This window comes from Carcharodon carcharias, chromosome 7 (genome assembly GCF_017639515.1).
Source record: "Carcharodon carcharias isolate sCarCar2 chromosome 7, sCarCar2.pri, whole genome shotgun sequence".
Taxonomy (NCBI): domain Eukaryota; kingdom Metazoa; phylum Chordata; class Chondrichthyes; order Lamniformes; family Lamnidae; genus Carcharodon; species Carcharodon carcharias.
In genome coordinates this window covers 30,270,937-30,298,924 of record NC_054473.1, presented here as the reverse complement: position 1 = coordinate 30,298,924, position 27,988 = coordinate 30,270,937, and the positions used below count along the sequence as shown (strand labels likewise).

Below are 27,988 nucleotides of genomic sequence, written 5' to 3'. Positions count from 1 at the left end.
TAGTCCAAGGACATGTTTGAATGTTTTCGGTAGGGACCCTTCACAGGCAGTTTTCCTTCTTTTTATTAATGAATTTATGAGACAGGTTAATGTACTCTCAGAGAAAGCAACAGTGTTGGTTCAAATTCAGATTCAGTCTCTACCTTTATTATTATTGACCTTCACAACTATTTTTTTAAGGGCTTTACATGTTCAGATTTGAGGACACTAGAATTGGCTCCAGAGACCGTTGACATGATACCCTCGTAACTACGTACCTGTCAGTGTATTCCTTATGATCCCATGATTCAAATACATACATGTTCCCTGAAAATCAAGTTGGAGTTGTAAATCCTTCTTGTGTCTAATACCATGTACCCTTTGGTTTCAGTGTGTGTATGCATTGTGAAGTGACCTAGTCAATCTGATGCTAATGTGGCTATGTCAAGTTCTCTGGGAGTCTGGTCAAATCAATTTGTCTATGCAATCTGACAGATTAAGGAAACCATTTTTCTAACCATTTGAAAAAGAATAGTTTTGAAGATTGTAATAGATATAATCTGAATCTCTAATGATATTCCTCTGGGTAATAATAGCTAGTGTTGTCAAGTGCAGAATTAAATTTACAAAATAATTGCTCAGGTTAGTTTCAAGAAGTTTTATTCTTTAACTAATTTCTACCATTTGAACTTTTGCCATTGTTCTTTGCTGATTTGTTAGATTCACAAGGATTCTCATTGAAGTAAATCAAGTGTGATAGTATGGCTGCAGCGCAGGAAGGTTATTGAAGATATCTCAAACAACCCCTCAGATTACCAATGGTTCGGCCTACTGCAGCCACCTTTTCTTATGTCATTGTTCAGACACTATAGTATAGCCTGCGTTCAAAAATTCAAAAGCCCTGTCAATGCTAAAATAAATCAATAGGTAGATGAAAGAGTACATTCAATATGAAATCTACTTCCCAATTAGTTTATAAAAACTCCAATCTTGTAGGAGACAATTTCAAATTTATTTCCCACCTGTTACAAAAGCCTAGGGCAGAATTCTACATCCCGTAGGCGGGTGTGCACCCAACCCGAACGGGAGTGAGATGGTACGCGATGATGTCCGGTATGTGTCCCGGCGTCATCGCGCACCCTTGTGATATTTTGCTCGGCAGGCGTACGCAGAAGGCAGCAGCACGCCCGCTGACAACTAAGAGGCCTATTAAGGCCCTTAATCAATTAATGAAATTGAATTTTTCGCTGCCCGTCCAACCGTTTGGTTGGTGGGTGGGTGAATAGGCCAGGCGGCCTTTGCATTTTTAACGAAACCTCACCCATGAGGGTGTTGGGGTTTCAGACAATAAGTAAAAATAAACAGAAAAATTTTTGAAATTCATCTTCCACATGTCCCTGTTCATATGATAGAGTCACACGCGGGGACATGATGATTTCCTTATTTTAGAATTCTTTATTTTTCAGGTTAAAAATCTTCAGCTCCCTGAAGCAGCTTTGTGCCTTCTAGGGAACTTTCACTGAGCGCACCCCCAGGCATGTGCACACTTCAATGCTCGCGCTCTTCCCACCCCCACCCTGGCAGCACTGAGGTTATCAGCGTGCGTTTCATGCTGGCTGGTCATTAATTGGCCAGTCAGCGTGAAATCGCGGTTGGGGCCCGATCGCGGGCGGTGGACCGTTGGGCAGCCACTCCCGGGCCTGCCCTCCACGCTTGCCCAACGTGGGGAAAATCCCCCCACCCCCGCTAATGTTTCAAGTTGAGTCAACAGAAATCAGGCATCAGCTGCAAGATCAAATTTATCAATACAGGAGGATATTTTATTTTGAATGATCTTCTCTAATTACTTCCTCCTTTAAAGTACAGATTCATGTGGTACACAAGTAGGTACAGATAATGGAATGATGCTAATAGGGAGAATTACCTCACTGTTTTCAGGGCACTAACCGTGATAGAATGATGCAGGAAATCTTGCAGTAAGGAATTATGAGTGGATGTCATTTCTGCCAGATTTCCATTTTTGAAAATCGTGCTTTATAACATTTGCTTGCACTCTCTGAGTCTTCTGCCTGTTATATTGTGACTAATCTTATTTGCATGTGTGTGCAGCATTTTAGCTGATATTGTAGTTCATAGAGGAATGACCTACAGCTAGGCAATAACTGCAGTTATGATGTTGACAACACTGACAGTGTCCTCCTTATGTTTCAACATCATGGTGGGTGTTCTTGCTAGAGATAGTGAAGCTCTGAAACTGCTTCCTTGCTGATCCAGAACAATCTGCCAAGCATATTATTAGGTGTACAAATATGGTCTGGTGTTTGCCAAACGTATTCTACCTCGACCATGTAATATTGGAATTGAGACATTTTAAAAACAAACTTACCTTCAGGAGTGAAAAAAAGATGTTCCTGAAAAAATGAAGAAAAATATATAACAAAATGACTGTACTAAAATGAAAACTGATAGAAAGTCAGGAGTTTTGTGGAGACGTCCGCAATTTTGGTCACCAGCTAGAGATGGTGGGAAAGGAGTTGTGGGAATGGGGTCACAGGAAAGGGATTGCAGAGCAGGGGCTCAGCAGCAAGAACAGAGGGGTGGCTCTCAATAGACCTCACCCTTACTGATGCAAGGGCTCTCAATCAGGCACTGAGTGCCTTTGAATGAGGAACACAACCCCAGAAGCCTGCATGCTCTCCCCACCCATGGTGAACCCCCTTCCCACTACTGGATTAATATCAGTGGTTATTGGAATGATACCCCTAAGTGGGTATTAATTGCCCACTTAAGGGCCTCATTGACAGCGGGATGGGAAGGCTGTCCACAGGCCTTCCTACCCTGGCCTTCATTGGGGTGGAGGTGGGAAGGTCATGCAGTCCCAATCTCCCATCCAATAAAATACCTTCTTGCCACCAAACTTGCCATGGTAAGGGCACAACTGTAACCTTAAAGTCTTCTTTATCAATGGAAAAGTGCTTTCAAATAGGCACCCAAAGAGGAAGAGCAAACCTGGCAGAACTATGTAGGTTGTGTGAGGTGCTCACTTAAATATTCTGTGTAAAATCTGGGATCTTAATGAAGTTAATACATGAATGGGCATAGGCACTCCAACATACTATTATACCAGACATCAGAATTGCAGCCCTAAAGGAAATGTGCAAAGGATCTGCATCTTAAGTTATAATAATACCGTACTCTCTCGGTGCACTACACCATAAAATTGGCCCCATTATTTCTAAACTGATCTAGAAATAATGTGCGCTGAGCTATATTGTGACATATATTTATACCTCAGAGAACATATTTATATGGCGTATGATTCTTTGTTTGTATCAGTGAAGTACCTACCTTTCTGTCATGGCAATCTGTTCGAGCATGGCTGACCCAGTATTTGTTTTCCAGTTTCCAGATATTGATGTTCTCCTAGAAAAGGTAAATAAATTACAGTTGGTGCATTTGGTTCTACTTCTCAATGATTCTGTAGTTTAATAATTCAGCATGATTTCAAAATATATTTAGCTGTATTTTATATGCAACCACCATTTATCAGATCTGCTAACCTTATTTTAAAAGTACTATTTAATAAATCAAACTTGTCTGAATTTGAACAGGATCCCAACAATATACTGGATGAGATTAAGGAAAAGCTAAGTATCTTGCAGCTTTTGTGTTTTGCCTTTTTCCAAATGTAACTGAGCTACATTTCAGTTTCATACACAGCCTGAAGTGATCACTCGAATGTTAGATTTGCCAGCCATTTAATAATCATCTTCCTATTCAATTGTCAAGAAAATACTACTTGTTTGCATTTTTCAGCATACCTTGTAAACCTATGCAGCTTCAAAAACAATTAATTCAATGAATTTAATAGTCATTAGCCAGAGTTACAAAGCATTCTGATTAGAAAATTAATATTTTCTATCTTAGAAATATGTATTAAAAGTTTTCGTTAAAATAAAAGTGTGGCATTTGAAAAAGTCATATTTACATTTGTGAGGGTTTAAGAGCTCACACTGTATCTTTTTATAAAAGATACATAAATATGCTCATCGCTATTTCTAAAATTTTAAAACTGAACAAAGACCTTTAAAATAGCTGAAATTGTGACTTTCTGTGATCTCTTAACAAAAGAAGCCACTTGGCAGTTTTAGGAAAACTCATACCTCGTTATTTCTGAGGAGCCACTAACTACCTGTGTAGACTGTACGGCCCAACTTCAAATAGAGCCATACAAAGGCCACCTGCATTTAATAACCCAGGCTGGCCAGAAGGAAATGGATTGTCTGCTAAGACAAAGGCCCCATAAACTTCCTTTCAATTCCTAATAGTTCAGACATTTATCAGTCATTGGAATCCAGACAATGGAACAAATCCTTTGTCAAAGATGGTGGAGAGGTGGAAGTCATGTGACATGGGCCTTCAGTTTGTGCAACAAGTAATATTGCTTTGCTTAACTGCATAGTCTCAGTCTGCTGTTTAACATATGACTAGCAGCATTGGTTTTTAGCCCACTGATCTCCCTGAGTGAATACCTCATTGGACTTTGGTTCTGGCCACTGGAACTCACGTGAACCAATATTTATTTTCTCTGTGGTGCCTGTACTGTAAATCTTTCTTTTCTCTATCCCTCCCTTTATGGTCTAAGTGTGGAGGCAATGTTGCGAACCCTCCTCCCACATTTTTAGTGTGTGCAAATAAACTAACCTTTTGAGTTCATCCTATCTTGAGTTTGAAGTGGGGTTATTAATAGAAAATTGGATTGCACCAAAACCAAGGGATATGAAATGTGCCATCACTTATAAAGAAGGAAACAAATTAAAACACCTTTCTGTTTACGGACGGGTAGTGAGATAAGAAATTAGTGCTGTTTAAATTAACCTCTCTCCTGCCTGTTGCAAATGTTAAAAACCCCTTTCAGGAATCTTCCTGCTTTACAACATAATTGTAGAAAACAACTTTCTTTAGGTATCCTAAATTGGTATTGTTTCAGATTTATAAGTTCCAGCAGGGAAAACATTGAGGAATGAGGTGGTAATGGAATGAGATGGATATCGAGCAAAAATAACTCCCAAAATGGGAATTGGACAGAAGTAAAAATTTGTGAGTAGGGTTAAATAGTGGGTAAGTAATTTAGAGCATCTTGTGTGTTTTCCTCCTCTTTGAACTTTAAAGTTTAAATTTGTGCACCTGTAGTGAACTGGCAGCCTACAGGTAACATTTTCCATTGTTAAATAAGCTACTGTGTAGTTGGGATACCCAGTTCTGACAAAAGGTCATCAACCTGAAACATGAACCCTGTTTCTCTTTCCACTGCTACCTGATCTGCCTAGCATTTCCAGTATTTTCTGTTTTTATTCCTGCAGTATGTTTTGAGATGTAACGAATGTTCACTCAGGCAAACATATTTGCAGGAAGTTTACCCAACTGGGATTACTTGAGATCAAGATCTCAAAGCTTCAGCTGGAATTGCAAACAATTCCATTTATTTGGGAGGAAAAAGGATCCTGGAACAAAAATTTCAGCTGGTAACCAGTGGAACAAGAGTTTGAGAGGGTAGCAACCCCAACGAGGTTGCTGGCAGTGATAGAAAGGAATGGTGACTATCCATTGTTCAGAGAGAGGAGGGAGGTCAGACTAGAGCAGAATGCCCTGAGCAAATTGCTCTCTATAATTGACCTCCAATGGGTGGGATGAGGTCTCTGGGCAGGGCCATCAAATGATTACAGTGGCGCCATGTTTTGGAGAGAGAGACAGATTAGGGGAGGGGCGATTAGCAATTCAGCTATAAATACAGTAGTAACAGGAGATTAGGAAGCATGTGTAGGAGCAGGACTTCTTCAACGATGACAATCTGCAGATTACTCCCCTAGTGATGAAATGAAAGGCAACATGCGTCTGAAGTGGTGGTGTCACAAAAAGAGTAAGCTTTCATTTGGGCTGTATGACCTGTTTCTGTGCAGTAATTCCTATGTAATGCATTAGTGATTTACAGAAGAAAGCATTTTATCCCTATTATTTTAAGGTAATACTCCTTTCCCCTCTGTCTCCAACAGTTGTTTTCAAGTATAATGCCATTACGTGACAAATGTCTTTGTATTTATAATGTAGCATATACAGTTGCCACTGCATAAAACATCCATGTTTAAAATAAGCGGTTACTTATATTGACTAAAAAGCTGTAACCAAGATTGTTGTACCAATGTTGATTTCAACGTTGACAATCTTAACTTAAATGCTCTGTTTATTGTATGTATTTAGAGGCAGGAACCCATGTGCTTATTCACTGGTTTACATTTTGATAAAGGTGCACTTAATGTTAAAATAAAATTACCATTCCCATATTGTAGCAGTAATCCTAAATAATACGGTGCATCAGCAAAGAAATCTTTCCATGTGTGCAACAGTTGTGTTCAATGGTAAAACATGCAGCACAAATTAATATAGGCCAGGATTTTACAGTCAGCATGTGGGGGTGGGCCCGACACGCTGGCACGTAAAATGACACCTGATGACGTTGGGTTTGTGTCCCGATGTCATCGCGCTGTCTCGCGATATCGTGTTTGATGGGCACGCCTGGAGTCGGCCACGCACCCACCGATAACTGATAGGCCTATTAAGGCCATTAACGAAATAATTAATTTCAAGTTTATGCTGCCCATCCAACCTTATGGCAGTATGAGGTTTCCTGAAGTTTTTATGAATTAAACAAAAAGGTTTTCTGAAAAATAAAAAAAACATGTCCAATCTCATGTGACACAGTCACATGAGGGGACATGTTTCATTAAATTTTTATTACATTAATTTATTTTTTCAAAAGCACTTCAATCTCCCTGAGGTAGCTCCGTGCACATGCGCGAAAAAGCACTGGACCTGACTCTTCCTCCTCCCCCCCCAGCCCGCACAGGTGGGGCTCGCTACCGCTCACGTATTATGCTGGGCGGGCTTTAATTGGCCCGCCCACGTAAAATAGCGTTGAGGACTGGCCCCGCCCACTCCCACTGAGCCTACCTGACGCGGGAAAAACTCAGGCCATAAAACTCATAAATATTCTGCATGGAAGGAATCCTAAACCATGTTAGAAGTTTGGTTTATCAAAATAAATAAGAATGCTGTTTTTTTCTGGTCTACTTACATTTTTATTCAATCTAATACTCTCCAAGAAAAGCAAAACATGATTATTTTATCGATTAAGCAGAGCCTTTGTTAATTTACATCATTCTCTGCAAATTGTAGCGGGCATAACTAGCACATTGCTAAATTAGCCTAGTATGGGCTTCTGCTTCATCTTGCCTACTACAAGAAAATATTGGCAGCTTATTAGACAATGTCAGAAATCCTGGAACTGCTGCAACCTCCTGTTTGAGATTTTAAACATCCTTCAGGCTATAGCATTTATTAAAAGTGGTGCTCACCTGCTTTACAGCATGAACACACACCCATTATAAGCAGTGGGGACTGTACTAAAAATAGTTAGCATCATTGCAACTATAGGTAATAATCAACTAAAGATAAATGAATAAGGAAGATGATTTGGGATTCACAAACACAAAAAATATATTTTAAAGTCATTAAAAAATATTTTTATTGCTAAATGTGATTTCAGAGAAATATAAATAATGTTTGCTCACATGTAAGCCTTGTAATTGTTGCCTATTTTTTGAATCCGTATATCATATTTGGAGTCTACGAAAGGTTCTGTTGTGGCGTAGGTGTTTGTTAGGGCTACCACGCTTGCTATATCCTGAAAATCGTAATGATTTTCTACTTTCACCTGGTACCATCCAATAAAAGGCAGCATAGGGGAATGGTAGAAGAGAGAGAGAAGAGAAAAGGGTCAGATGAAGTGTTTCTGCTGAAATATTATAAAAGTAATTTTCTTTAATGAGGATTTTGAATTAATTTTGCAAAGCACCTGCATCATAGTTCCATTGCATAATCATTCTACACACAGTGTATGAAATAAAATTTGATATAAACTTTTGATTATTGGATCGAAATATATTGGGGTGACTACCGGAAGGAAACTTCGGCCAAACAACATTGAAGGTTTAGGCCCACATTACATACAATCTTCTGACCTTTCAGGCACTTGGTCTGTAGGCATGGGCTAGTTGGCATCATCAGAGAAATACAGTTCTATCATGTTATAATTCTGCAACACATCATTAATGGGAAGCAATATGAGCGAGAGAAATGCTTCTGTACAACCAGAGAATTTTTGACACAGTACTGACTTTTGGCTCAGACAACTGTAAAGGATTAGTTACCTTTCCCATGCCTGAATGAGCGTGTCCAATCTTCACAACAGCAGGAAATGTAGGCATGGTTAACTGAAAGTACAGAAAACGTTTACAATAGATTTAATAAATTTCATTTTTATTCCCATCATGCTTAAATGGAACATATTTCATGCCATATCAGATATTAGCAGGAACATTGAGTTCTGTTCATGTTTGCTCCTTAAACAGAAACTTTAGGATTCACTGGCAATTCAAATTGATAAATATTATAGCTCTTGTACCAACAACAACTTGCATTTAAATGCACCGTTATACAGAAAAATCTCCCAAGAAATCCACATTTGGGTGTTTGACCCGAGCCATGGTCAGTTGGTGATCAAGGGTAGATTTTCATGTGATCACTTACATCAGGCAGGAGGAAAACAGAGCAAGCCCAAAGGCAACCTGATGCATGTGGTCATGGTTATGCCTTATCCAACTATAACTGGTGAGCAGCCAGCACTATATGAGCACTGACAGGTAGATCATCAATCAAAGGAGAGGGGAGTCAATGCACCATTTGCGCAATCCTCTCCCGGGATCACCTCCCTCACTCTCAACTTACCTGCACTTACAGGCATCCTGTTGGAGGTGCCAGGTTTCCCATCTCTTCTGATTGGCAAGCAGCTTGCTCATGAATGCAGATAAGGCACAACCACAAAAATAATTTTGGCCTCCAACCGCATTATTTGTAGTCACTCTGCCTGCTTCCTGCCTGATGGGACAATCATTTGAAAAGCAACCCCAATATTTGCAGGTTTTTGTTGTAGCTTTGACTGCCTGTTTATGCATAATGTATGATCATGCCTCTAATATGGATTACATTGTGCAAAATGTCAAGGTCCTCTTCAACTTTTTCCCCAATTTAAAAAAAATGTTATAATCAAAAGAAACATAAGTGGACATCAAGGTGAGGTCAAGTCACATAAATCTGTACCCCCATAGCCACCTTCATCCCTTCCCAAATCTCATAGCACATGTTTACCTATAGGTTTTATAACTTAAATTGTCACTCATCTTGTGAAATATCTGTTAGGCTTTGGCCACAAACATCAATTGTTGAGGAACAGCACCTCATCTTCCAATTAGGCACTTTACAGCCGTCCGGACTTAACATTGAGTTCAACAACTTCAGACCATGAACTCTCTCCTCCATCCTCTCCCCTTTTTTATCCCCTTTTTTCAATATCCATTTTCACTTTTTATCCACTTATTTTATTTTTCATTTATTTTCATTTTTATTCATTGTTTCATCCCTGCCTTTTACCCTATTTTCAATTTTTTTCCCCAACACCATCCCCTCACCCCCCACCCTACCCCCACGAGGACCATCTGCCACTTGTTCATGTTGTTCCTTACAGACTGCTTACCCTTGTCCCGCTGTTACCACATTCTGCTTTCTGACCTTAATGTCACCATCAGCACCTTCTTTAGCCAGTACCACTACCATTAACACCCCCTTTGTCCTTTTGTTCATGACATCTTTGGCAATCTCTCCTTTGCCCCCACCTATCACTGGCCTTCTATCCAGCTTCACCTGCTCCACTCCCCTTAAACAATATAAATTTCATCTCATTTTTACTTCTCTTTAGCTCTGAAGAAGAGTCATATGGACTTGAAACATTACTCTTTTTCTCTCTACAGATGCTGTTAGACCTGTCCTCTGAAATGGCCTAGCAAGTCACTCAGTTGTAACAAATTGCAAAAAAGGAATGAAACCAAGCGGACCACTTGGCATCGATCTAGGCACCGGAAACGACAATTGCAATCTCAGCCCTGTCAACACTGCAAAGTCCTCTTTACTAACATCTGCACGCTAGTGCTGAGAGCTGTCTCACAGACTAGTCAAGCAACAGCCTGACATAGTCATCCTCACGGAAGCATACCTGACAGATAAAGTCCCAGACACCACCATCACTATCCCGGATATGTTCTGTCCCAACAGGCCCAGCAGAGGTGGTATACAGGCGGGGGGAAGTTGCCTTGGGAGTCCTCAACATCAACTCCGGGCCCCATGAAGTCTCATGATATCAGGTCAAACATGGGCAAGGAAACCTCCTGTTGATTACCATGTAACGCCCTCCCTCAGCTAATGAATCAGAGCTCCTCCATGTTGAACACCACTTGGATGAAGCACTGAGAGTGGCAAGGGTGCAGAATGCATTCTGGGTAGGAGACTTCAATGCCCATTGCCACAAGTGGCTGGGTGGCACCACTATTGACTGGGTCTGCAGCAGGTTGTGAGGGAATCAACAAGAGGGAAAAACATACTTGACCTCATCCTCACTAACCTGCCTGCCGCAGATGCATCTGTCCATGACAGTATCAGTAGGAGTGACCACAGCACAGTCATTGTAGAGACAACGTCCCACCTTCACATTGAGGATACCCTCCATCGTGTTCTGTGGCACTACCACCGTGTTAAATGGGATAGATTTTCGAACAGATCTGGCAACTCAGGACTGGGTATCCATGCGGCGATGTGGGCCAACAGCAACAGCAGAATTGTACTTGAACTCAATCTGTATCCTAATGGCCCAGCATATCTCCCACTCTACCATGACCATCAAGCCAGGGGATCAACCCTGATTCAATGAAGAATGCAGGAGACCATGCCAGGAGCAGCACCAGGCATAACTTAAAATTAGGTGTCAACCTGGTGAAGCTATAACACAGGACTACTTGCATGCCAAACAGCATAAGTAGCAAGTGATAGACAGGGCTAAGCAATCCCAAGACCAATGGATCAGATCTAAGCTCTGCAGTCCTGCCACACCCAGTCGTTAATGGTGGTGGACAATTAATCAACTCACTGGCGGAAGAGGCTCCACAGGTATCCCCATCCTCAATGATGGACGAGCACAGCACATCAGTGCAAAAGAGAAGGCTGAAACACTTGCTATAATATTTAGCCAGAAGTGCCAAGTGGATGATCCATCTCTGCCTCCTCCAGAGGTCTCCAGCATCATAGATGCCAGTCTTCATCCAATTCAATTCACTCCATATGATATCAAGAAATGGCTGAAGGCACTGGATACAGCAAAGGCTATGGGCCCAGACAGTACTGTGCTTGTGCTCCAGAACTTGCCACGCCCGTAGCCAAGCCGTTCCAGTACAGCTACAACACTGGCATCCATCTAGCTATGTGGAAAATTGCCCAGGGATGTCCTGTACACAAAATGTAGGACAAATACAACCCGAACATTATCACCCCATCAGTCTACTCTCCATCATTAGTATAGTATTGGAAGGGGTCATGAACAGTGCTATCAAATTGGCACTTGCTTAGCAATAACCTGTTTGCTGACGCTCAGTTCGGGTTCCACCAGGGCCACTCAGCTCCTAACCTCATTACAGCCATGACTCAAACATGGACAAGAGAGTTGAACTCCCAAGGTGAGGTGAGAGTGGCTGCCCTTGACATAAAGGCTGCATTTGACAGAGTGTGGCATCAAGGAGCCCTAGCAAAACTGGAGTCAATGGGAATCAGGGGGAAAGCTCTCCACTGGTTGGAGTCATACCTAGCACAACGGAAGATGGCTGTGGTGGTTGGAGGTCAGTCATCTCAGCTCCAGGACATCACCGCATTTGTTCCTCAGGGTAGTGTCCTCGGCCCAATCATCTTCAGCTGCTTCATCAATGACCTTCCTCCCATCATAAGAAAAGAAGTGTTGATGTTTGCTGATGATTGCACAATGTTCAGTATCACTCACGACTTCTCAGATATTGAAGCAGTCCATGTCCAAATGCAACAAGACTGGACAATATCCAGGCTTGGGCTGACAAGTGGCAACTAACATTCGCGCCACTCATGTGTCATGCAATGACCATCTCTAACAAGAGAGAATCCAACCATCACCCTTGATATTCAATGGCATTACCATCACTGAATCCCCCAGTAGCCACATCCTGGGGGTTACCATTGATCGAAACTGAACTGGACTAGCCATATAAATACTCTGGCTACAAGAGCAGGTCAGAGGCTAGGAATCATGTGATGAGTAACCCACTTCCTGACTCCCTAAATCCTATCCACCATCTACAGGGCACAAGTCAGGAGTGTGATGGAATATTCTCCACTTGCCTGGATGAGTGCAGCTCCCACCATACTCAAGGAGCTTGACACCATCCAGGACAAAGCAGCCCCCTTGATTGGCAACACATCCACAAACATTCACACCCTCCGCCACCAACACACAGGGTAAGCAGTGTGCACCATCTACAAGATGCACTGCAGGAATTCATCAAGGCTCCTTCAACAGCACCTTCCAAACCCACAACTGCTCCCATCTGGAAGGACAAGGGCAGCAGATAGATGGGAACACCATCACCTGGAAGTTCCCCTGCAAGTCACTCACCATCCTGATTTGGAAATATATTGCCATCCCTTCACTGCCACTGGGTCAAATTCCTGGAACTCCCTTCCTAACAGCACTGTGGGTGTACCTACACCTCATGGTTCAAGAAGGCAGCTTACCACCACCTTCCCAAGGGCAACTAGGGATGGGCAATAAATGCTGGCCCAGCCAGCGAAGCCCACATCCCATGAATGAATTTTTAAAAAACTGTGGACAGTTGATTGGGACACTCCACACACATCTCCCACTGACCCCTGGAAAGAGCCAGAGACATAGAAGTTGAGGGCCACTGTGACCTTCATAATCACTGGCATGTGATAGCCTCCCACACAGTTGGAGGTGATTTCCGGCACAATCATTTGATATGTTGCGGCCACGGTCTTCCTGGAGAAGTGGAGCCTCCTTCAACATTGCACCTCAGACATGCTGAGGTAGCTGTATCACTGCTGGTACATTCTAGCAGCAGGATAGTGGCATCTTCTGTGGCCCCTTCCACCTTGGACACCCTGCTGGCCCTGTGCCCCCTGTGCCTGTGCCTCTACTCTCATAGGATGCAGCCGATGGATACCTGGCCTCCTCTCCCTTCTGCCCCTCTCTTCCTTCTCAGAGGAAGTGCCACCAGTGGAGTACACAGTCCCCATTGCCAGAGAAACAGAAGGCTGTCTTGTGACTGGAAGGGTCCACACCGTATAAATCCTCCTAGGGCCTTGGAAACACCAATGAATCCTGAAACGAAGGCTAGCAATGCAAAGACTGAAGTTCAAAACAGAAAAACAGCGGTCAAGTTTCACTAAGCAACCAGCAGCAAACTATCTCCTAAACTCCTCCCTACTCACAATGGCAATGCTCCAGACCCTTTTTATTCTGCCCTTGAATGCCAATTCGTTAAAAGTGGACTACCCCCTTGCCCATTTGCCCATGTTATGAGCAGGAAATTGCATGGGCAATGTAAAATCGAGAACAATTGGCTTTTTAATGGTCTTAATTGGCCCTTTTATTGTCGGCAGGTGGGGTTATGATTCCCGCGTGCACCCGCTGACCTCAATATTGCCAGCGTGTGTGATGACGTTGGAATGTATACCCAACATCATCTCATACAATTTCACATGCTTGACTGTAGAACATAAAGTTCAGGCCCTAGTATTTCAGATCTCTCCTTATAACTATAGTTTCTTATCTCTGGTGTCACCCTGGTGAACTTACACTTTACACTTTGTATAGCTTTCTAGTCATATTGCTTTCTTTAATGAGGAGCCCCAAACTGTTTAAGGCATTCTAATGGTAGCCTTATCAATGCCTTGCACGGGTCAGTCATTACTTCTTTTCTCTTCTACTCAATGCCTTTAATATGTCTTTCTGTTCCATTTTACCATTAGTTTATCCTCTAATTTCTTGCTATTTCTCCAAAAGTGTATTGTCTCACACTTTCAGCACATTTTATTGCATCTGCCACCCATCTGCCTAATCCACGAACCTATGTCCTCCCAACTTCTTAGAGTCCTCCTTGTTGTATGCCAAACCCATTAATTTTGACTCACTGCAAATGTTCTTATCTTCTTTACTTTGGTGTACTGAGAACAAAGTGGATGCACCAAGGACAGTTTATACATGCACAACATCAACCAGTGAAACCATAATTTTAATAAATTACCGTGTATAAACCTAGTGCTTTCATAATCATTCTTTCATTTGGTACCAATATGTGAATTCTGTGCTTGAAATCCTAGCCTGGGTGCTACCGGAATGTTGGAATATTTGGGCTAGCGACATGCTCTTCTGCTTTTGGGGCTTCCTGCAACGAAAGTAGCCCTTGTCATATGGCAATTAAATCCTAAGAGGGAGCAGATGCAGACTGCACTTTTTGTAGCACTGCATTGACAGTGTCCTTTCAACTGTATGTTCAGGCCAGATCTGGCTATATCCATTTTTGCCTTTCCCCTTTTTCTGATCACTGCTTCCACATGACCACTGTTCAGATGAATGGTAATGATGAGATTAGTGAGGCTATCTATGATGCTAGTCAGGAACTCAGTTCCCATCACTTGGAAGCTGCAAGAGACAGCACTATTCAATCTTGCACCCCCTGTTTCTATGACAGTTGATTGAGATATTAATGATAGAAGCACAGACTCCCATTTGGAATCTGTAACATGAGTTGTCACTGTGAATGTTCCCGGAGTTGCCATGTGCTCCATGGTGGACTATTGTGCTACAAAGCCATCCAGCAATGATATTGCACATGTGGGTAATTCAATCAGAAATTGAACTGTCATCTGCAGGGTACTGCCTGTGATGACTCCCAGTGCAAACATCATTCTTTTAAAAGCAGTACCAACAGGATTTGGATCCCAAGGCTCTTCAGCTAAGTGGTTATGGATCCCTACACCCCGGTCAGCAACATCCTCTTACTCACGTGTCACCAGTGGTTCTTTCTGTCCAATTACCCTATGTTCCCCAGGGATGGATATTTCTGGCAAGGTGCTTGTGAGAGACACCAACATTTCTAGGCTAACCAAAGGATTATAACCTCTTTAAGTTCATGTAAACAGTCTCTTAAAATCTATTTAATATATTTGCTGAAGTACAATTCTCTGCTTTATCACTTCGAAACCAGACGCACATCACCACCCAACACTTCATCCAAACACTGCTCTTTAATTCAATTATGAGTCATGGAAAAAATGAAACCGACAAGGTGTCAAGTTCCATAGCCATTTATTTTAATCAGTCAGGCTACTGCAGTAAATATATAACTAAAGGACCAAGCAGAAAATTAAAGATAATACGAAGTGTTCAATTTCCTAATGCATTAGTTCCAGGTCTATTAGTCTGCATGTTAAACCTATCAGTTACTGCTCAAAAGATGTCAAGTATCTAAATTGGCTACACTCCAGTAATAGTGCTTTCTTCTCATAACAAAAATTCCATGCCACTTCGACCACCATTTGTCTGAGAACCATTGTCTCATACCTGACTATCATATGACAATCACTATCAGAATTGCTTATCTGTGCTGTGCCTGTGCCGCGCTGTTTGAAGGAAATCAAACTGATTATCTGCCTTGGTTCCTCAATTTCTGTTATGCTTCGGCTTGCATCTTGGATTTACATTGATCTATGAGTAGCCTATGCCACTTATCCTTGTGCTCAACCATTCTGGTTGATTTGCTGATGTTTATTTTTAATTGTTTATTGATAGGTCACAAAGCTTCAGTAATGTATTCAACATTTTATTTTTGGCAGTCGACCATTATGCAAGAAATGTCATATGATTTATTGTGAAAAAATACATATTTAGGTGACCTTGTTTTGCATGACATGTACTGACCAACGAAACTGTGCCCTAATTAGCACTAACATTATTCTAGTCATATTTTCTTTGAGAATTGTAATAATCCAAGTCGCTGCATACAAAACTTTTGTGACTTTCCAACAATAATTCATGTATTAGACAATGCAGCTTGATCTTTATCTGCTGTTTTGGGTCACGTTGCTCAAATGTCCATACTTTGTTTTGCCAAAATGTTTTTCTTAATGGCTCACAATGTACGTCCTTCTCGCTAGTACCATCAGAGCAATAATGCTGACCTAAGTGGCCAGTAAGCTGATTTTCCTTTTGATTTTGAACCCTGACACCAACATACTTATGTTGTTTGCCAGGAATGAGCTTAAACATTATGCCCAATTTATAAAGGTTTATGAATAATAAATAAATACTCGACTGATTCTTCCTCTGAGCCTGGAAAACCCAGGCTTGCAAACTGTACACCCAACCGATGCGTGACTTGATGTGCCATTTTTGTCTTTTCACACCGGAGTTGGGTGTGCAGGCTGCGAGCTGCACTGGAGTGCGTGAGGAGTGCAGGTGCGGAGGCAGGCAGGTTAGAAAGCCCGCCTCAGTTCTCCAACAGAATCCCAGCTCCCAACAGTGTTTGAAGACCCCGTGAATCTCACCCCTCTACTTCCTCAACCCCTGCCCACCGCCTTGTGCCAGCCCATACTCCCTCAGATCGCCCATGCCATCCTAAACCACCTGCATGCCCATCTATGTATCCTCCATGTCCTCTCAGGTCACCCATGCCACCTCTATGTTTCCCATGTATCCTCCACGCTCCATCAGATCACCCCTGCCATCCCGTGCTACCTCTATGCCTCCCCCATTCATCATTCATAGCCATTCACCCAGTATGCCGGCCAGTTAGAAAGCCTGCCTCAGTTCCATGCAATATAATTGGAAAATATTTTACATTCCATGAGAAAGAAAACTTCTTACTATCTAATAAAAGCCTTCATATCATTGATACTGAGAAAAAAAGATGAATTCTTCCAGCTTGTAATATTTGCAATCCTATTAGCTTATGCCAGCAGAAACTGCATGAAAGGGCCAATATTATTACAACTTCTTGAAACTTTCGTTTATTCACTGCCCTTTAGGGAAGGAAATCTACCATCCTTACCTGGCCTGGCTGAGATGGCACTCCAGACCCACAGCAAAGTGGTTGACTCTTAAATGCCTTCTGAAATGGCCTACCAAGCCTCTCAGTTGTATCAAACCAAAACAGAAAAGTCAAAAAGGAATGAAACCAGATGGATCACTGACATGATAAGGGCACCAGAAATGATAAGGACCCTCTCAACCCTGCAAAATCCTCCTTACTAACATCTGGGGGCTTGTACCAAATTTGGGAAAGCTGTTCCACAGACTAGTCAAGCAAGAGCCGGATATTGACATACTACCAAGTCATACCTTTCAGACAATGTCTCAGACACAATCACCACCATCCCTGGATATGCCCTGTCCCACCGGCAGAGATGGGGTCTCAATGATATACAGTCAGCCGTGGCTCAGTTGGTAGCACACTAACCTCTGAATCGCAGGGTTCCGTGTTCAGGTCCCACTCCAGGGCTTGAGTACAAAAATCAAGGCTGACACTCCAGCACAGCACTGAGGGAGTGCTGCACTGTCAGAGGTGCTGTTTGTCAGATGAAAAGTTAAACCGAGGCTCCATATGCCTGCTTGGGCAGATGTAAAAGCTCCAATGACACTTTTCGACATTGCGTTCTATCAACATGCCAAAAAAAGATTATCTGGTTATTATCACAAGGCTTTTTTAAAATTCATTCAAGGGATGTGGGTATTGCTGGCTAGGCCAGCATTTATTGCTCATCCTTAATTGCCCTTGAGAAGTTGGTGGTGAGCTGCCTTCTTGAATTTCTGCAGTCCATGTGATGTAGGTACACCCACAGCGATGTTAGGGAGGGAGTTCCAGGATTTTGACCCAGCAACAGTGGAGGAATGGCGACACATTTCCAAGTCAGGATGCTGAGTGGCTTGGAGGGGATCTTCCAGGTGGTGGTGTTCCCTTGTGTCTGCTGCCCCTGTCCTTCTAGATGGTAGCAGTCGTGGGTTCCATAGGTGCTGTCTAAGGAGCTTTGGTGAATTCCTGCAGTGGATCTTTTAGATAGTACACCCTGCTGCTACTATGCGTCTGTGGTGGAGGAAGTGAATGTTTGTGGAAAGGCTGGCAATTAAGCGGGCTGCTTTGTCCTGGATGGTGTCAAGCTTCTAGAGTGTTGTGGGAGCTGCACTCATCCAGGCAAGTGGGAAATATTCCATCACACTCCTGAATTGTGCCTTGCAGATGGTGGACAGGCTTTGTGGGGTCAGGCCGTGAGTTACTTGTCACACGATACCTAGCCTCTGATCTGTTCTTGTAGCCATAGTATTTATATGGCTAGCCCAGTTCAGTTTCTGGCCAATGGTAACCCCCCAGGATGTTGACTGTGGGGGAATCAGCAATGATAATGCCATTGAATGTCAAGGGGCAGTGGTTAGATTCTCTCTTTTTGGAGATGGTCATTGACTGGCACTTGTGTGGCTCTAATCTTACTTGCCATTTGTCAGCCCAAGCCTGGATATTGTCCAAGTCTTGCTGCATTTTGACATCAACTGTTTGTTGGAGTTTGTTTAGTGCAAGTTAACTGCTGCATTTCCTACATTTTAATAGTGACTATACTTCAAAAAATGTATTTAATTGGCTATAAAGCACTTTGAGATGTCCAGTGGTTGCGAAAAGCATTCATGCAAGTCTTTCTTTTCTCTTTTAGGTGAAGAAAAGGTTTTGTCCAAAGCTAAATAAATCCAGATGTGCACTTTTGATTAGCCTGAATCATTCAGAATCCTTAAACGCTCGATATGAAATTACCAAGATATAGCTCAAAGAAGGCCTAAAATAGTTTAACATTGTGGAAAGTAATGAATAAATGACTTTTTTAAAGCTTTTTATACACATACTTTTGTCACTATGGGGTTCAGTGATTCTATAGAGTGTATAGTGGGTGAAAGGGCATGGAAATGCCATAGCTTAGCATGGGTGTCTATGGGGTTGGGAACATAGGAACAGGAGTAGGCCATTCTGCCTATCGAGCCTGCTCCCCATTCAATTAGATCATAGCTGATCATCTACCTCAATGGCACTTTCCCGCACTGTCTCCATATCCCTTGATGTGATTACTCTCCAGAAATCTATCGATTTCTGTCTTGAACATGCTCAATGATTAAGCTTCCACAGCCTTCTGGGGTACAGAATTCCAAAGATTCACCACCCTTTGACTGAAGAAATTCCTCCTCATCTCAGTCTTAAATGGCCTTCTCCTTATCCTGAGATTATGTCCCCTCCTTTTAGACTCACCAGCCAGGGGAAACATCTGATCTAAATCAAGCCCTTTAAGAATTTTGTAAGTTTCAATGAGGCCACCCTTAATTTTTTGAAACAATCCCGCCATTCCAGGGATTAATCTGGTGAACCTCTGTTGCACTCCCTCTATGGCAAGTATATCCTTCCTTAGATATGGGGATTAGATAAGGGGACCAAAATTGTGCACAGTACTTAGGCGAGGTCTCACCAAGGCTCTATATAACTGCAGCAAGACATCCTTACTCCTGTACTGAAATTCTCTGGCGATGAAGGCTAACATATCATTTGCCTTCCTAATTGCTGCTGCAGCTGCATGCTAGCTTTTAGTGACTCATGAACAAGGATGCCCAGATCCCATTGGGCACACACACTTCCCAATCTCTCACCATTTAAGAAATATTCTGCCTTTCTGCTTTTTCTACCAAAGTGAATAACTTCACACTTATTCATATTATATTTAATCTACCATGTTCTAGCCCATTCACTTAGCCTGTCCAAGTCCTCTTGAAGCTTCCTTGCATCCTCCTCACAATTTGCATTCCCACCCAGTTTGGTGTCATCAGCAAATTTGGAAATGTTACATTTAGTCCCCACATCCAAATCATTTATTGAGATTGTGAACAGCTGTGGACCTATCACTGACCCTTGCAGTACCCGACTAGTAACAGTCTGCAATCCTGAGAATGATCTTTTTATTCCTACTCTCTGTTTTCTGTCTCAGTTAATACTAGTATATTTCCCCCAATCCCATGCACTCTAATTTTATTTACTAAGCTCCTGTGTGGGACCTTATCAAAAGCCTTCTGAAAATCCAAATACACCATATGCACTTTTTCTCCTTTATCTATGCTACAATTAATATCCTCACAAAAACTCCAACGAGTTTGTCAAACATGATTTTCCTTCCATAAATTGGAGGAATAGCTTGGCATTGGGGGCATGAGGGGCTGGGAGGGTGGTGGGCATAGCCCTAGCACGGTAGCAAGAGGCAGCATGGATGGGGCATGGGAGTGTGTGGAAGGATGAGGGGGTCTGAGGGGTGAGGGCTGGAGGGCTTTTCTGTTTTTATTATAACTGCACTATTTTCCTGCCCTATCCCCATACCCCTTGATGTTTTTAATATATAGAAATCTTATTTGTTGACCATAGATTTTAGAAGGACCAAAGTAATTGAAGGACTAATTGATTCAATGAAATAGAATGGAAGAAGATTAATCATATGTCAGGCAGTGATTTCATTGAAGTTTTGTGGAATTCATTCATTAATTTCACCAGAAACTGATGAAATTGTAATTGAAAACCAGTGGGCTCATTGAACTAAATTATTTTTCCAGAAACTCATTTATTGAGGAGAATTTATTGGCCTAATCATTATTTCTTTTAATTATGTTATTTTTCCAGCTACTAATTTATTGAGAGGTTATTTATCTTAATAAGTAATCTGTAGTAAAATGTTTACACAATGATTAATTTAACGTAGAATGAATTCTATTAGAAATTAATTTACCTGCAAGCAAGGACCAACAGATCTGAGAAGACGTAATTGGCACTAAAGTCAATCACAACCTAAATTCAAGATTCATGAGTTAAGACTGTATGCACTTAAACCCAAATGTAAGAAAGAACTGCAAGTATGATAAAGGGTATGTAATGGTTACAACAAGTATCCTGAGCTCAGGAAATGTGCAGTAAACGGCAACAAGGTATAGAAAGAAAAAAGGTTTTGAAACACAGTATCAAAGAATAATGAATATCAGTTGTGCAAAAGCATACAAAATATGGAAAACTAGTAAACTGCACCTAATGAGATTCAGGAATAGCTGTGTCAGTTGGTTCGAGTACTGCAGTGAATGCCACTTTTTGATCAGCTGACAATACTCCCTCAGAGCTAGATAGTCGACATTCACTGTAGATGCTCTTTTTAGATGGAAAATTCTACCACAAGGAAAGGGTTCCTCTCATGTCCCAAACTCAAACCAATAAATATCAATCACATCTTTGGCTTGCAGGCACCAATTTTTCTGACCTTTGGCCCAGGGAATCTTCTTTTCCCAAGCACAGGAATCAGGATAAGGGGTGCAAGGGTGTTACTCAGATTTCTGTCCCTTTTACAAGGCCCCAATATTTGCAAGGATTTCTAGTGTGATTATGGAGCTAAACTGGTCACAAGCCCATATGTTGAACTTATAATGAGATGGGAAGAGATGCTCCTGGCCTACTGCATCTATTTCCTGTCATCATGCTGAGGGACCCCAAGAAGCCTAGCAGTAGGCCCAAATGATGGGGGAATGGGTAACCCACTCGCCCCCAATTAATGGCCCATTGAATTCCTTTAGGAGCTTGTTAATGGACCACGGAGAATTAGTGTGATTACATCCTTGTAATGCAGTGACCAGAATTGTTCACAGTACTCCAGCTGCGGCTTAACCAGTGTTTAATATCACATTTTATATATCTTGGCTAATAAAGGAAAGTATCCCAGATGCCTTCTTAATAATCATATCTTCCTGTCCTGCTACTGCAGAAATCTGTAGATGTACTCCAAGATTCTTCTGTTCCTCTACACTTATCAATTATTGTGTATTCTCTTGCCTTGCTTGCTGTACCCAAATATACTATCTCACACTTCTGATTAAACTCAATTTTCCACTTTTCTGCCCACCCGAATAGTCCATTGATACTTTCATGCAGTCTATAGCTTTCTTCCTCACTATTAACCATACAACCAATTTTTGTATCCTGATAAAACATTTTCTAAATCAAGATTTGTGAGAAGGTGATAATTTAATAGCATCACCCATGGTGTTTTCTGCAACAAATTAAAAAGTTTCATTCTAAATAAAAGTACAAGTTCACATTGCATCAGATAGAGTGTTGCTGCAGTGTAAAATTATTCTGGCAATCAAGTCGGAGTTTAAATGGGGTCTGCAGAGATGTTCTTCCTGGAACCTAGCTTGGCTGATAACTCCCCCATGTGGTTATATCACCCTTAAGAGGAGAGGTAACTGTACTGTAACCCTGGCACCTTATCCCACATAGCCAGCTGCACTTCAGTTTATAACTGATACAGTAAAAGAAATTGAAAGCAGGAAAAGATTTTCTATTTATGCCTCATGCCCAGTCCTGTTAGTGGATTCATTTCTCAAATGCATCTTTTGAATTGATTACAAATTTTGATATATTTCTACATTACAGACAGCCATTTTTCATTAGTGATTTTTTTTGTCTCCTAGACTAACTATACTGCAGGAATTATAAAGTATTGTCTCCAATAACTGCTAACATATTATTGTAATATGTAATATTTTGCATTGAACCCTTGACTAGTGAATTCAATATTGCAAAAAGCAGATTACTGACATAACAATAAATCTTTAACATTATGATTAAATGAAGCTGTTCATGAAACAATGAAGAATATTCACACCATTTTGGTGGGTTTAATTTTCAAAGATTTGGCACATTAAAGGAATTGACACATTGAAATTAATTTTAGAATAATTTGATTAAAAACAATCTGTAGGAATGCATTCTTTACTATTTCTTAACATGCATTATATTTTTAAAAATTATACAAGTCAAGGCAAAGATTATTTGAATTTTTAAATTGTTTGAAATTTGGAAATAATTTAAATAGATTCTATTCCTGTAGCTATCTTTTTCCCCTAAGAACTATCATTGCCGCAGCAATTATACTAATCATAACAAATATTTGGAGAAATCACCTGAAATGACTGATCTATGTGTGAGTTGGAATCCAGCAACATGCTTTCATACAGGATCCTAAGCAATGACAGGCTATTTCCTTCATGGGAAGGCGGGGCTTGAAAGAAGTGACAGGACCATAAATATGAGGGTCCACTCTGGTGAAAGTGGGAAATCAGGCAGCTCAGTCAGAGAACCTTAAACAAGGTTGCTGCATTGTGTTACTGCTAAACAAGCTTCTCATCTTCCTATCACTCCTGCTGCAGGCAAAAGAAGTTTACTGACTCGCTCTTCCACGAGGTTAGGTCAGCACACACAACCTCTGCTGAGCAGAAAGACTTGTGTATTGTGTGTGTACTATAACTCAACATGAATACCCCGGTGACTGGCTTCCTACTCTCAATTCTGACTCTGAGGCTTCAGGAGCTCGTGAATGGATGTACTTGCCTTCCAGTTCACCCACAAACAGCATTTTGTAACTCTGATATAGGTAAGTCAAATGTTCCAACCGATTCCATATTTGCACGATTGTGACTATTTTTTTGCTTTTAATTAAACATTTGAAGACTTTCAGACTTGGAAAAACATATAACCGGCTTACTTCAGGAAAGCAGGGAGCCTACTAAATATTGGAGGAGGAGCCCTACCAAATTCAAATGTCACTTTCTGAAGCTTAATTATGATTTCATTAATAGGAAATGCAATCTTTTTAATACATGGCTTAAACTAAAGGGTTTAAATACAGAATTCTTATAAATATACAAAAGTAACGGTTTTCAATCTGTCACTGGATATCTGCCAATCACTTCTAACAATAAATGTAAAAAAATTTAAAAACAAGATTTGCATTTCTTTGGGAAAGACAATTCTTTCTGAATACTGATTAGTTGTCCTCAATAATCAGATAGCAAGGTCTATATGCAAATTAAAAATCACGATCTTTGGTTCAGATAATTCAGTCTGTAATTCGTATTTTATAAAGCAACTCTCTAATCCCCTTTGTAAACTTTGGTGTACAAGACCATTTGAATAGTGACTGATCTGATGATAGCAACGACTGGTTGCCAACCCAGGGGCTTCCCATTCAGCGGAAGGAACCGTTAACCTAGTTTTTTCCAGTTGGGATACATGTTGTTACACTAAAATAAAGGCTGTTGAACTATCTCAAGTGAAAATCTAACCATAACTGTTATAAAGATAGGAAACATTCAGTGGGGTAAAAGAAAAATAATAATATGTCTAATCCTCTGGTGGGGTGAGCTGAGTTTATAATGAATAAAGAATTCAGTCAATGTTTAATTCTGGGAGACCACCACAACTTTTGCTTTTTCTGTGTCTGTTCTGTACGGTTACAAGCAGGAGAATTGATTAAGCCCGGGCCAAGCACCTTTTACTATCCATTCTCTTTGAAGTGATTAGTAGTGTTGCACTCAGGGACAGCTTGACAATGTAGCTGTTGTTCCATGAGCCTGTCCCTTCAATAGATTTCAGCCAGCACACAGCATGCCAAACTAGACCAAAGCTGCACATAAATTGACAGCTGAAAGATTCTTTGGCACTTTGAAGTGTGATAATAGTATTTGTCTAAGTTGCAGTGCCACATCACAGATAGAAAACCAAAATTGAGTTTTTAGAACTATTCTCAGACAGGTTATGCCACTCATAAGAATCAACAGAAATCCACACTTGTATTCCATGATTTGTTTTTCATTTGATAAAGTATCCATTAATGTTAATTTACAACATTCTTTACTGTAACTGAGTCTGAGTCTGTTTTGAGACAGCCTCAGGGTTTTGTTTTAATGCTCTATCTTTTCAGTTTGCTTAACAAAGCTATCCTCTGAACACACTTCAACATAATAGAATTTTTTTGGGCTCCTCTTTGGGAACCTTAGCAAAGGAATGGGAATAGTCCCAATCTTGCAAGAGAGAGAAAAGATCCCTCCGAAGCTCAGGATAAGATTGATAAATGCAGCCACTTTCAGACGTAAGAAAATGAAAAAAATAATCTGTAATGTTTTATGTTAAAGATGGCAAACCAACTTTGGGAGGAGAGGTTTTTGTTTAATTCCTCGTTTTTCCTTTGGGCCAACAACGCTGAATGCTTTACTCAGTGCCTTTTTCTAATGCAAATAATTAGATTCTCAGGGCAAAAGTTTGTTTCCCTTTAATTCAAAAGTCTGTATTCAAGAATTTAACAAAGTCACCCTGTGCGAATGAAGACACATTATGGGGTTATGTATGATGTTGCTGGTTTTGCACCACACCATCCCTTGTGTGAATACAGAACAGCATATTACTGCTGGTCATCAAAAGTGACAGGCTTCCTACACATCAAAGATGTTCATGTGTATGGGTAAGGCACTTAATCCTCCTGTAGGCACTCTTACTTTGTACAGGATGAAAAAAGACAGAACTCAAACCTTTTTCTCCCCTCAAATTTGATCATGTAGCAAAAATTTGGCTATGATATTCAATGTTAAAAGTCAGTTCTTTAATTAACTTGCCATCAGACCATGAGCACCACAGTCGTTTGAAAAGCTTTGATGTGTTTGCTAGGAATTAGGACAAACGTTATGTAGGAGTGTGAGATTAAATAGGTAACAGCTAAAACAAAATGCACAACCACTTTCATGAAAGCACTACTTTACCTTCAGTCGGCCATATTATTAACTGCACATGGATTTTTTACATTCATGAATATTTGAATGAAAATGTCATGGTAACAACGCTTGCAAGATAGTGTTCTGCAGTATCAGCATTCTGATCAATTTAAATTCACTACTATAGAATTTTAAAATTATTTAGCAAACACTATTTTCACCATTATTTATGTGGAAATTTGACAATGCTTCCAATAATTACATACACAGTTAAGTGCTGAAATCAGGAAGTTACTGTCTGTGATGCTGTGCTTCTCTAGAAGCTACGCAATAAACATGTTGTGATCTCTGACTCACCAGTCAAATACATTGAGCAGTATGAAAGTGCTGTACTTAACTGATATATATACAATCGTGAACATTCCAGTGCCAGTACCTTTTAACACATGGTAAGCCTTAATTATTGCCAACTTCTCTTAAAATTAACTTTTACAAGCCTGGAGTCTTATTCCTTCAGCTTTTCAATATAATCAGAGATTTTTAAAAAATGAAAATATATATTTTTCTTTTCACTTTCCCTTTCTGCCTCTTAATTCTATATTTTCCCTCTCTTTATTTCACTTTCTATACCTGTCTTGACATTAAGTTCAATAGTCTAATTGATGCTTCTCTGTCAGGAGAGGGGTGGTATTTTCTCAGTTAAAGAGAGGTAGGTTCAAGTGAATGCAGGGAGTTAAATTCCAAAAAGTGCCACTGGATTGGGGGTCTGAAATCTCTGGGATTCACAGGGATAGGATTGAAGGTGAGCAGGAGACCTGCTTGGAAATGTTGTGAAATGGTCCATCTTGGCAGGAGGAATAAAAAGAAACTTTTTAAATGGCGAGAGATCGCCACTCTGAGAATCAGAGGGATCTGGGTGTCCTAGTGCATGAATCACAAATTACAGCAAGTAATTAGGAAAGCTAATAGAATGTTATTGTTTATTGTGAGCGGAATTGATTACAAAAGTGGGGAGGTTATGCGTCAGTTGTATAGGGACTGGTGAGACCACATTTGTACTGTATACAGTATTGGTCTCCTTATTTAAGGCAAGAAATAAATGCATTAGAAGCAGTTCAGAGAAGGTTTGCTAGACTAATACCAGCAATGGGTGGGTTGTCTTATGAGGAAAGGTTAGGCAGGTTAGGCTTGTATTCACTGACGCTTAGAAGAGTAAGAGGCGACTTGATTGAAACCTTTAAGATCCTGAGGGGTCTTGACAGGGTGGATGTGGAGGGGATGTTTCCAGTTGTGGGAGAATCTAGAATTAGGGGTCACTGTTTAAAAATAAGGGGTCGCTCATTTAAGGCAGAGAAGAGGAGAAATTTTTTCTCTCAGGAGGTCATGAGTCTTTGCAACTCTCTTCCCTAAAAGGCGGTGGAAGCTGAGCCTTTGAATATTTTTAAGGCAGAGATAGATAGATTCTTGATTAACAAGGGATCGAAAGGTTATCGGGGTAGACAGGCATGTGTGATTGAGGTTACATTCAGATCAGCCATGATCTTATTGAATGGCGGAGCAGGCTCGAAGGGCTGAGTGGCCTACTCCTAATTCGTATGTTGTATATTCGTATGGGTAAGTAATTAGATGTTCAAATAGGTCATTAAGCACTTATTTAACACTCTATTCCGCTTTTAACAGCCTGTTTCCCAACTTCTTAGCAAATTATTGAGCAGGGAAAGCTTCTTCACTGAAACTGACAGGGTTTCAAAGGTTTTGGCCAGTGAAAGTGAGGATCACCAGCCGTGGCAAGATGAGAGGCTGCTGTTCAAAGCACTTCTTCTCTCAGAGAGTGCTGTCACTGCTTGACAGGTGATTGCCACCTTTGTGGAAGGCACCTCATCTGTTTAGCACTTCACTCACTCTCAGCCTCACTTCCCTCATGCCAGACTTCACCACAGCATGGGAGCAGCTTATGCAGCTCCAGCTTCCACCTTTGACGAGGGGCATGAGGAGAAGCAACACCACCAACTGCACCAGCAGCATCAGCTGCCTTCTCCTGATCTCAATGCCCCACCAGAGGGCAGAGGTGATGCCGATTGAGCTAGAAGGAGACAAGCCCCCAAAAGCAGGTACCATAGGCAGAGAGGATCAGCTCTCTTGACTAGGCCAGTGCCTCAGGAGGCTCAGGCTCTCATGGCAGGTCACTGCTGACATCTATGGCCTCCTGGAGCAAAAGCTCCTTCCCAGTGGAGCAGCAGACAATCTGCGCACAATCAAAAGCTGGAAAATCTTTCCCTAACATATTTTTAAGAGTTGCACCCTGTCGATTCCCGGATATTTTGTATCCTGTCACCTGATTCTGCTGCTGGGCTGTAGGGGTGCATT

General features: G+C 41.2%; 2 protein-coding genes across 3 annotated transcripts in view; one reads left to right on the top strand and one right to left on the bottom strand.

Moving 5' to 3' along the window:
* Positions 1-27,988, bottom strand: part of syn2b (synapsin IIb) — a 430,743-nt gene that overhangs the window by 65,052 nt on the left and 337,703 nt on the right. For both annotated transcript variants that reach the window (XM_041190880.1, XM_041190881.1), the window contains exons 6-8: positions 8,247-8,309; positions 7,608-7,750; positions 3,328-3,402 (exon numbers count right to left, since the gene is read on the bottom strand). In XM_041190880.1, coding sequence (XP_041046814.1) covers positions 3,328-3,402; positions 7,608-7,750; positions 8,247-8,309 — 281 coding nt within the window. The remainder of the gene's footprint in view (positions 1-3,327; positions 3,403-7,607; positions 7,751-8,246; positions 8,310-27,988) is intronic.
* The window catches only part of LOC121279661 (metalloproteinase inhibitor 3-like), a 35,124-nt gene continuing 30,480 nt past the window's right edge, over positions 23,345-27,988 (top strand). Inside the window, exon 1 of the mRNA XM_041190882.1 lies at positions 23,345-23,508. Within this exon, the coding sequence (XP_041046816.1) occupies positions 23,388-23,508 (121 nt within the window). The 5' untranslated portion in view covers positions 23,345-23,387. The remainder of the gene's footprint in view (positions 23,509-27,988) is intronic.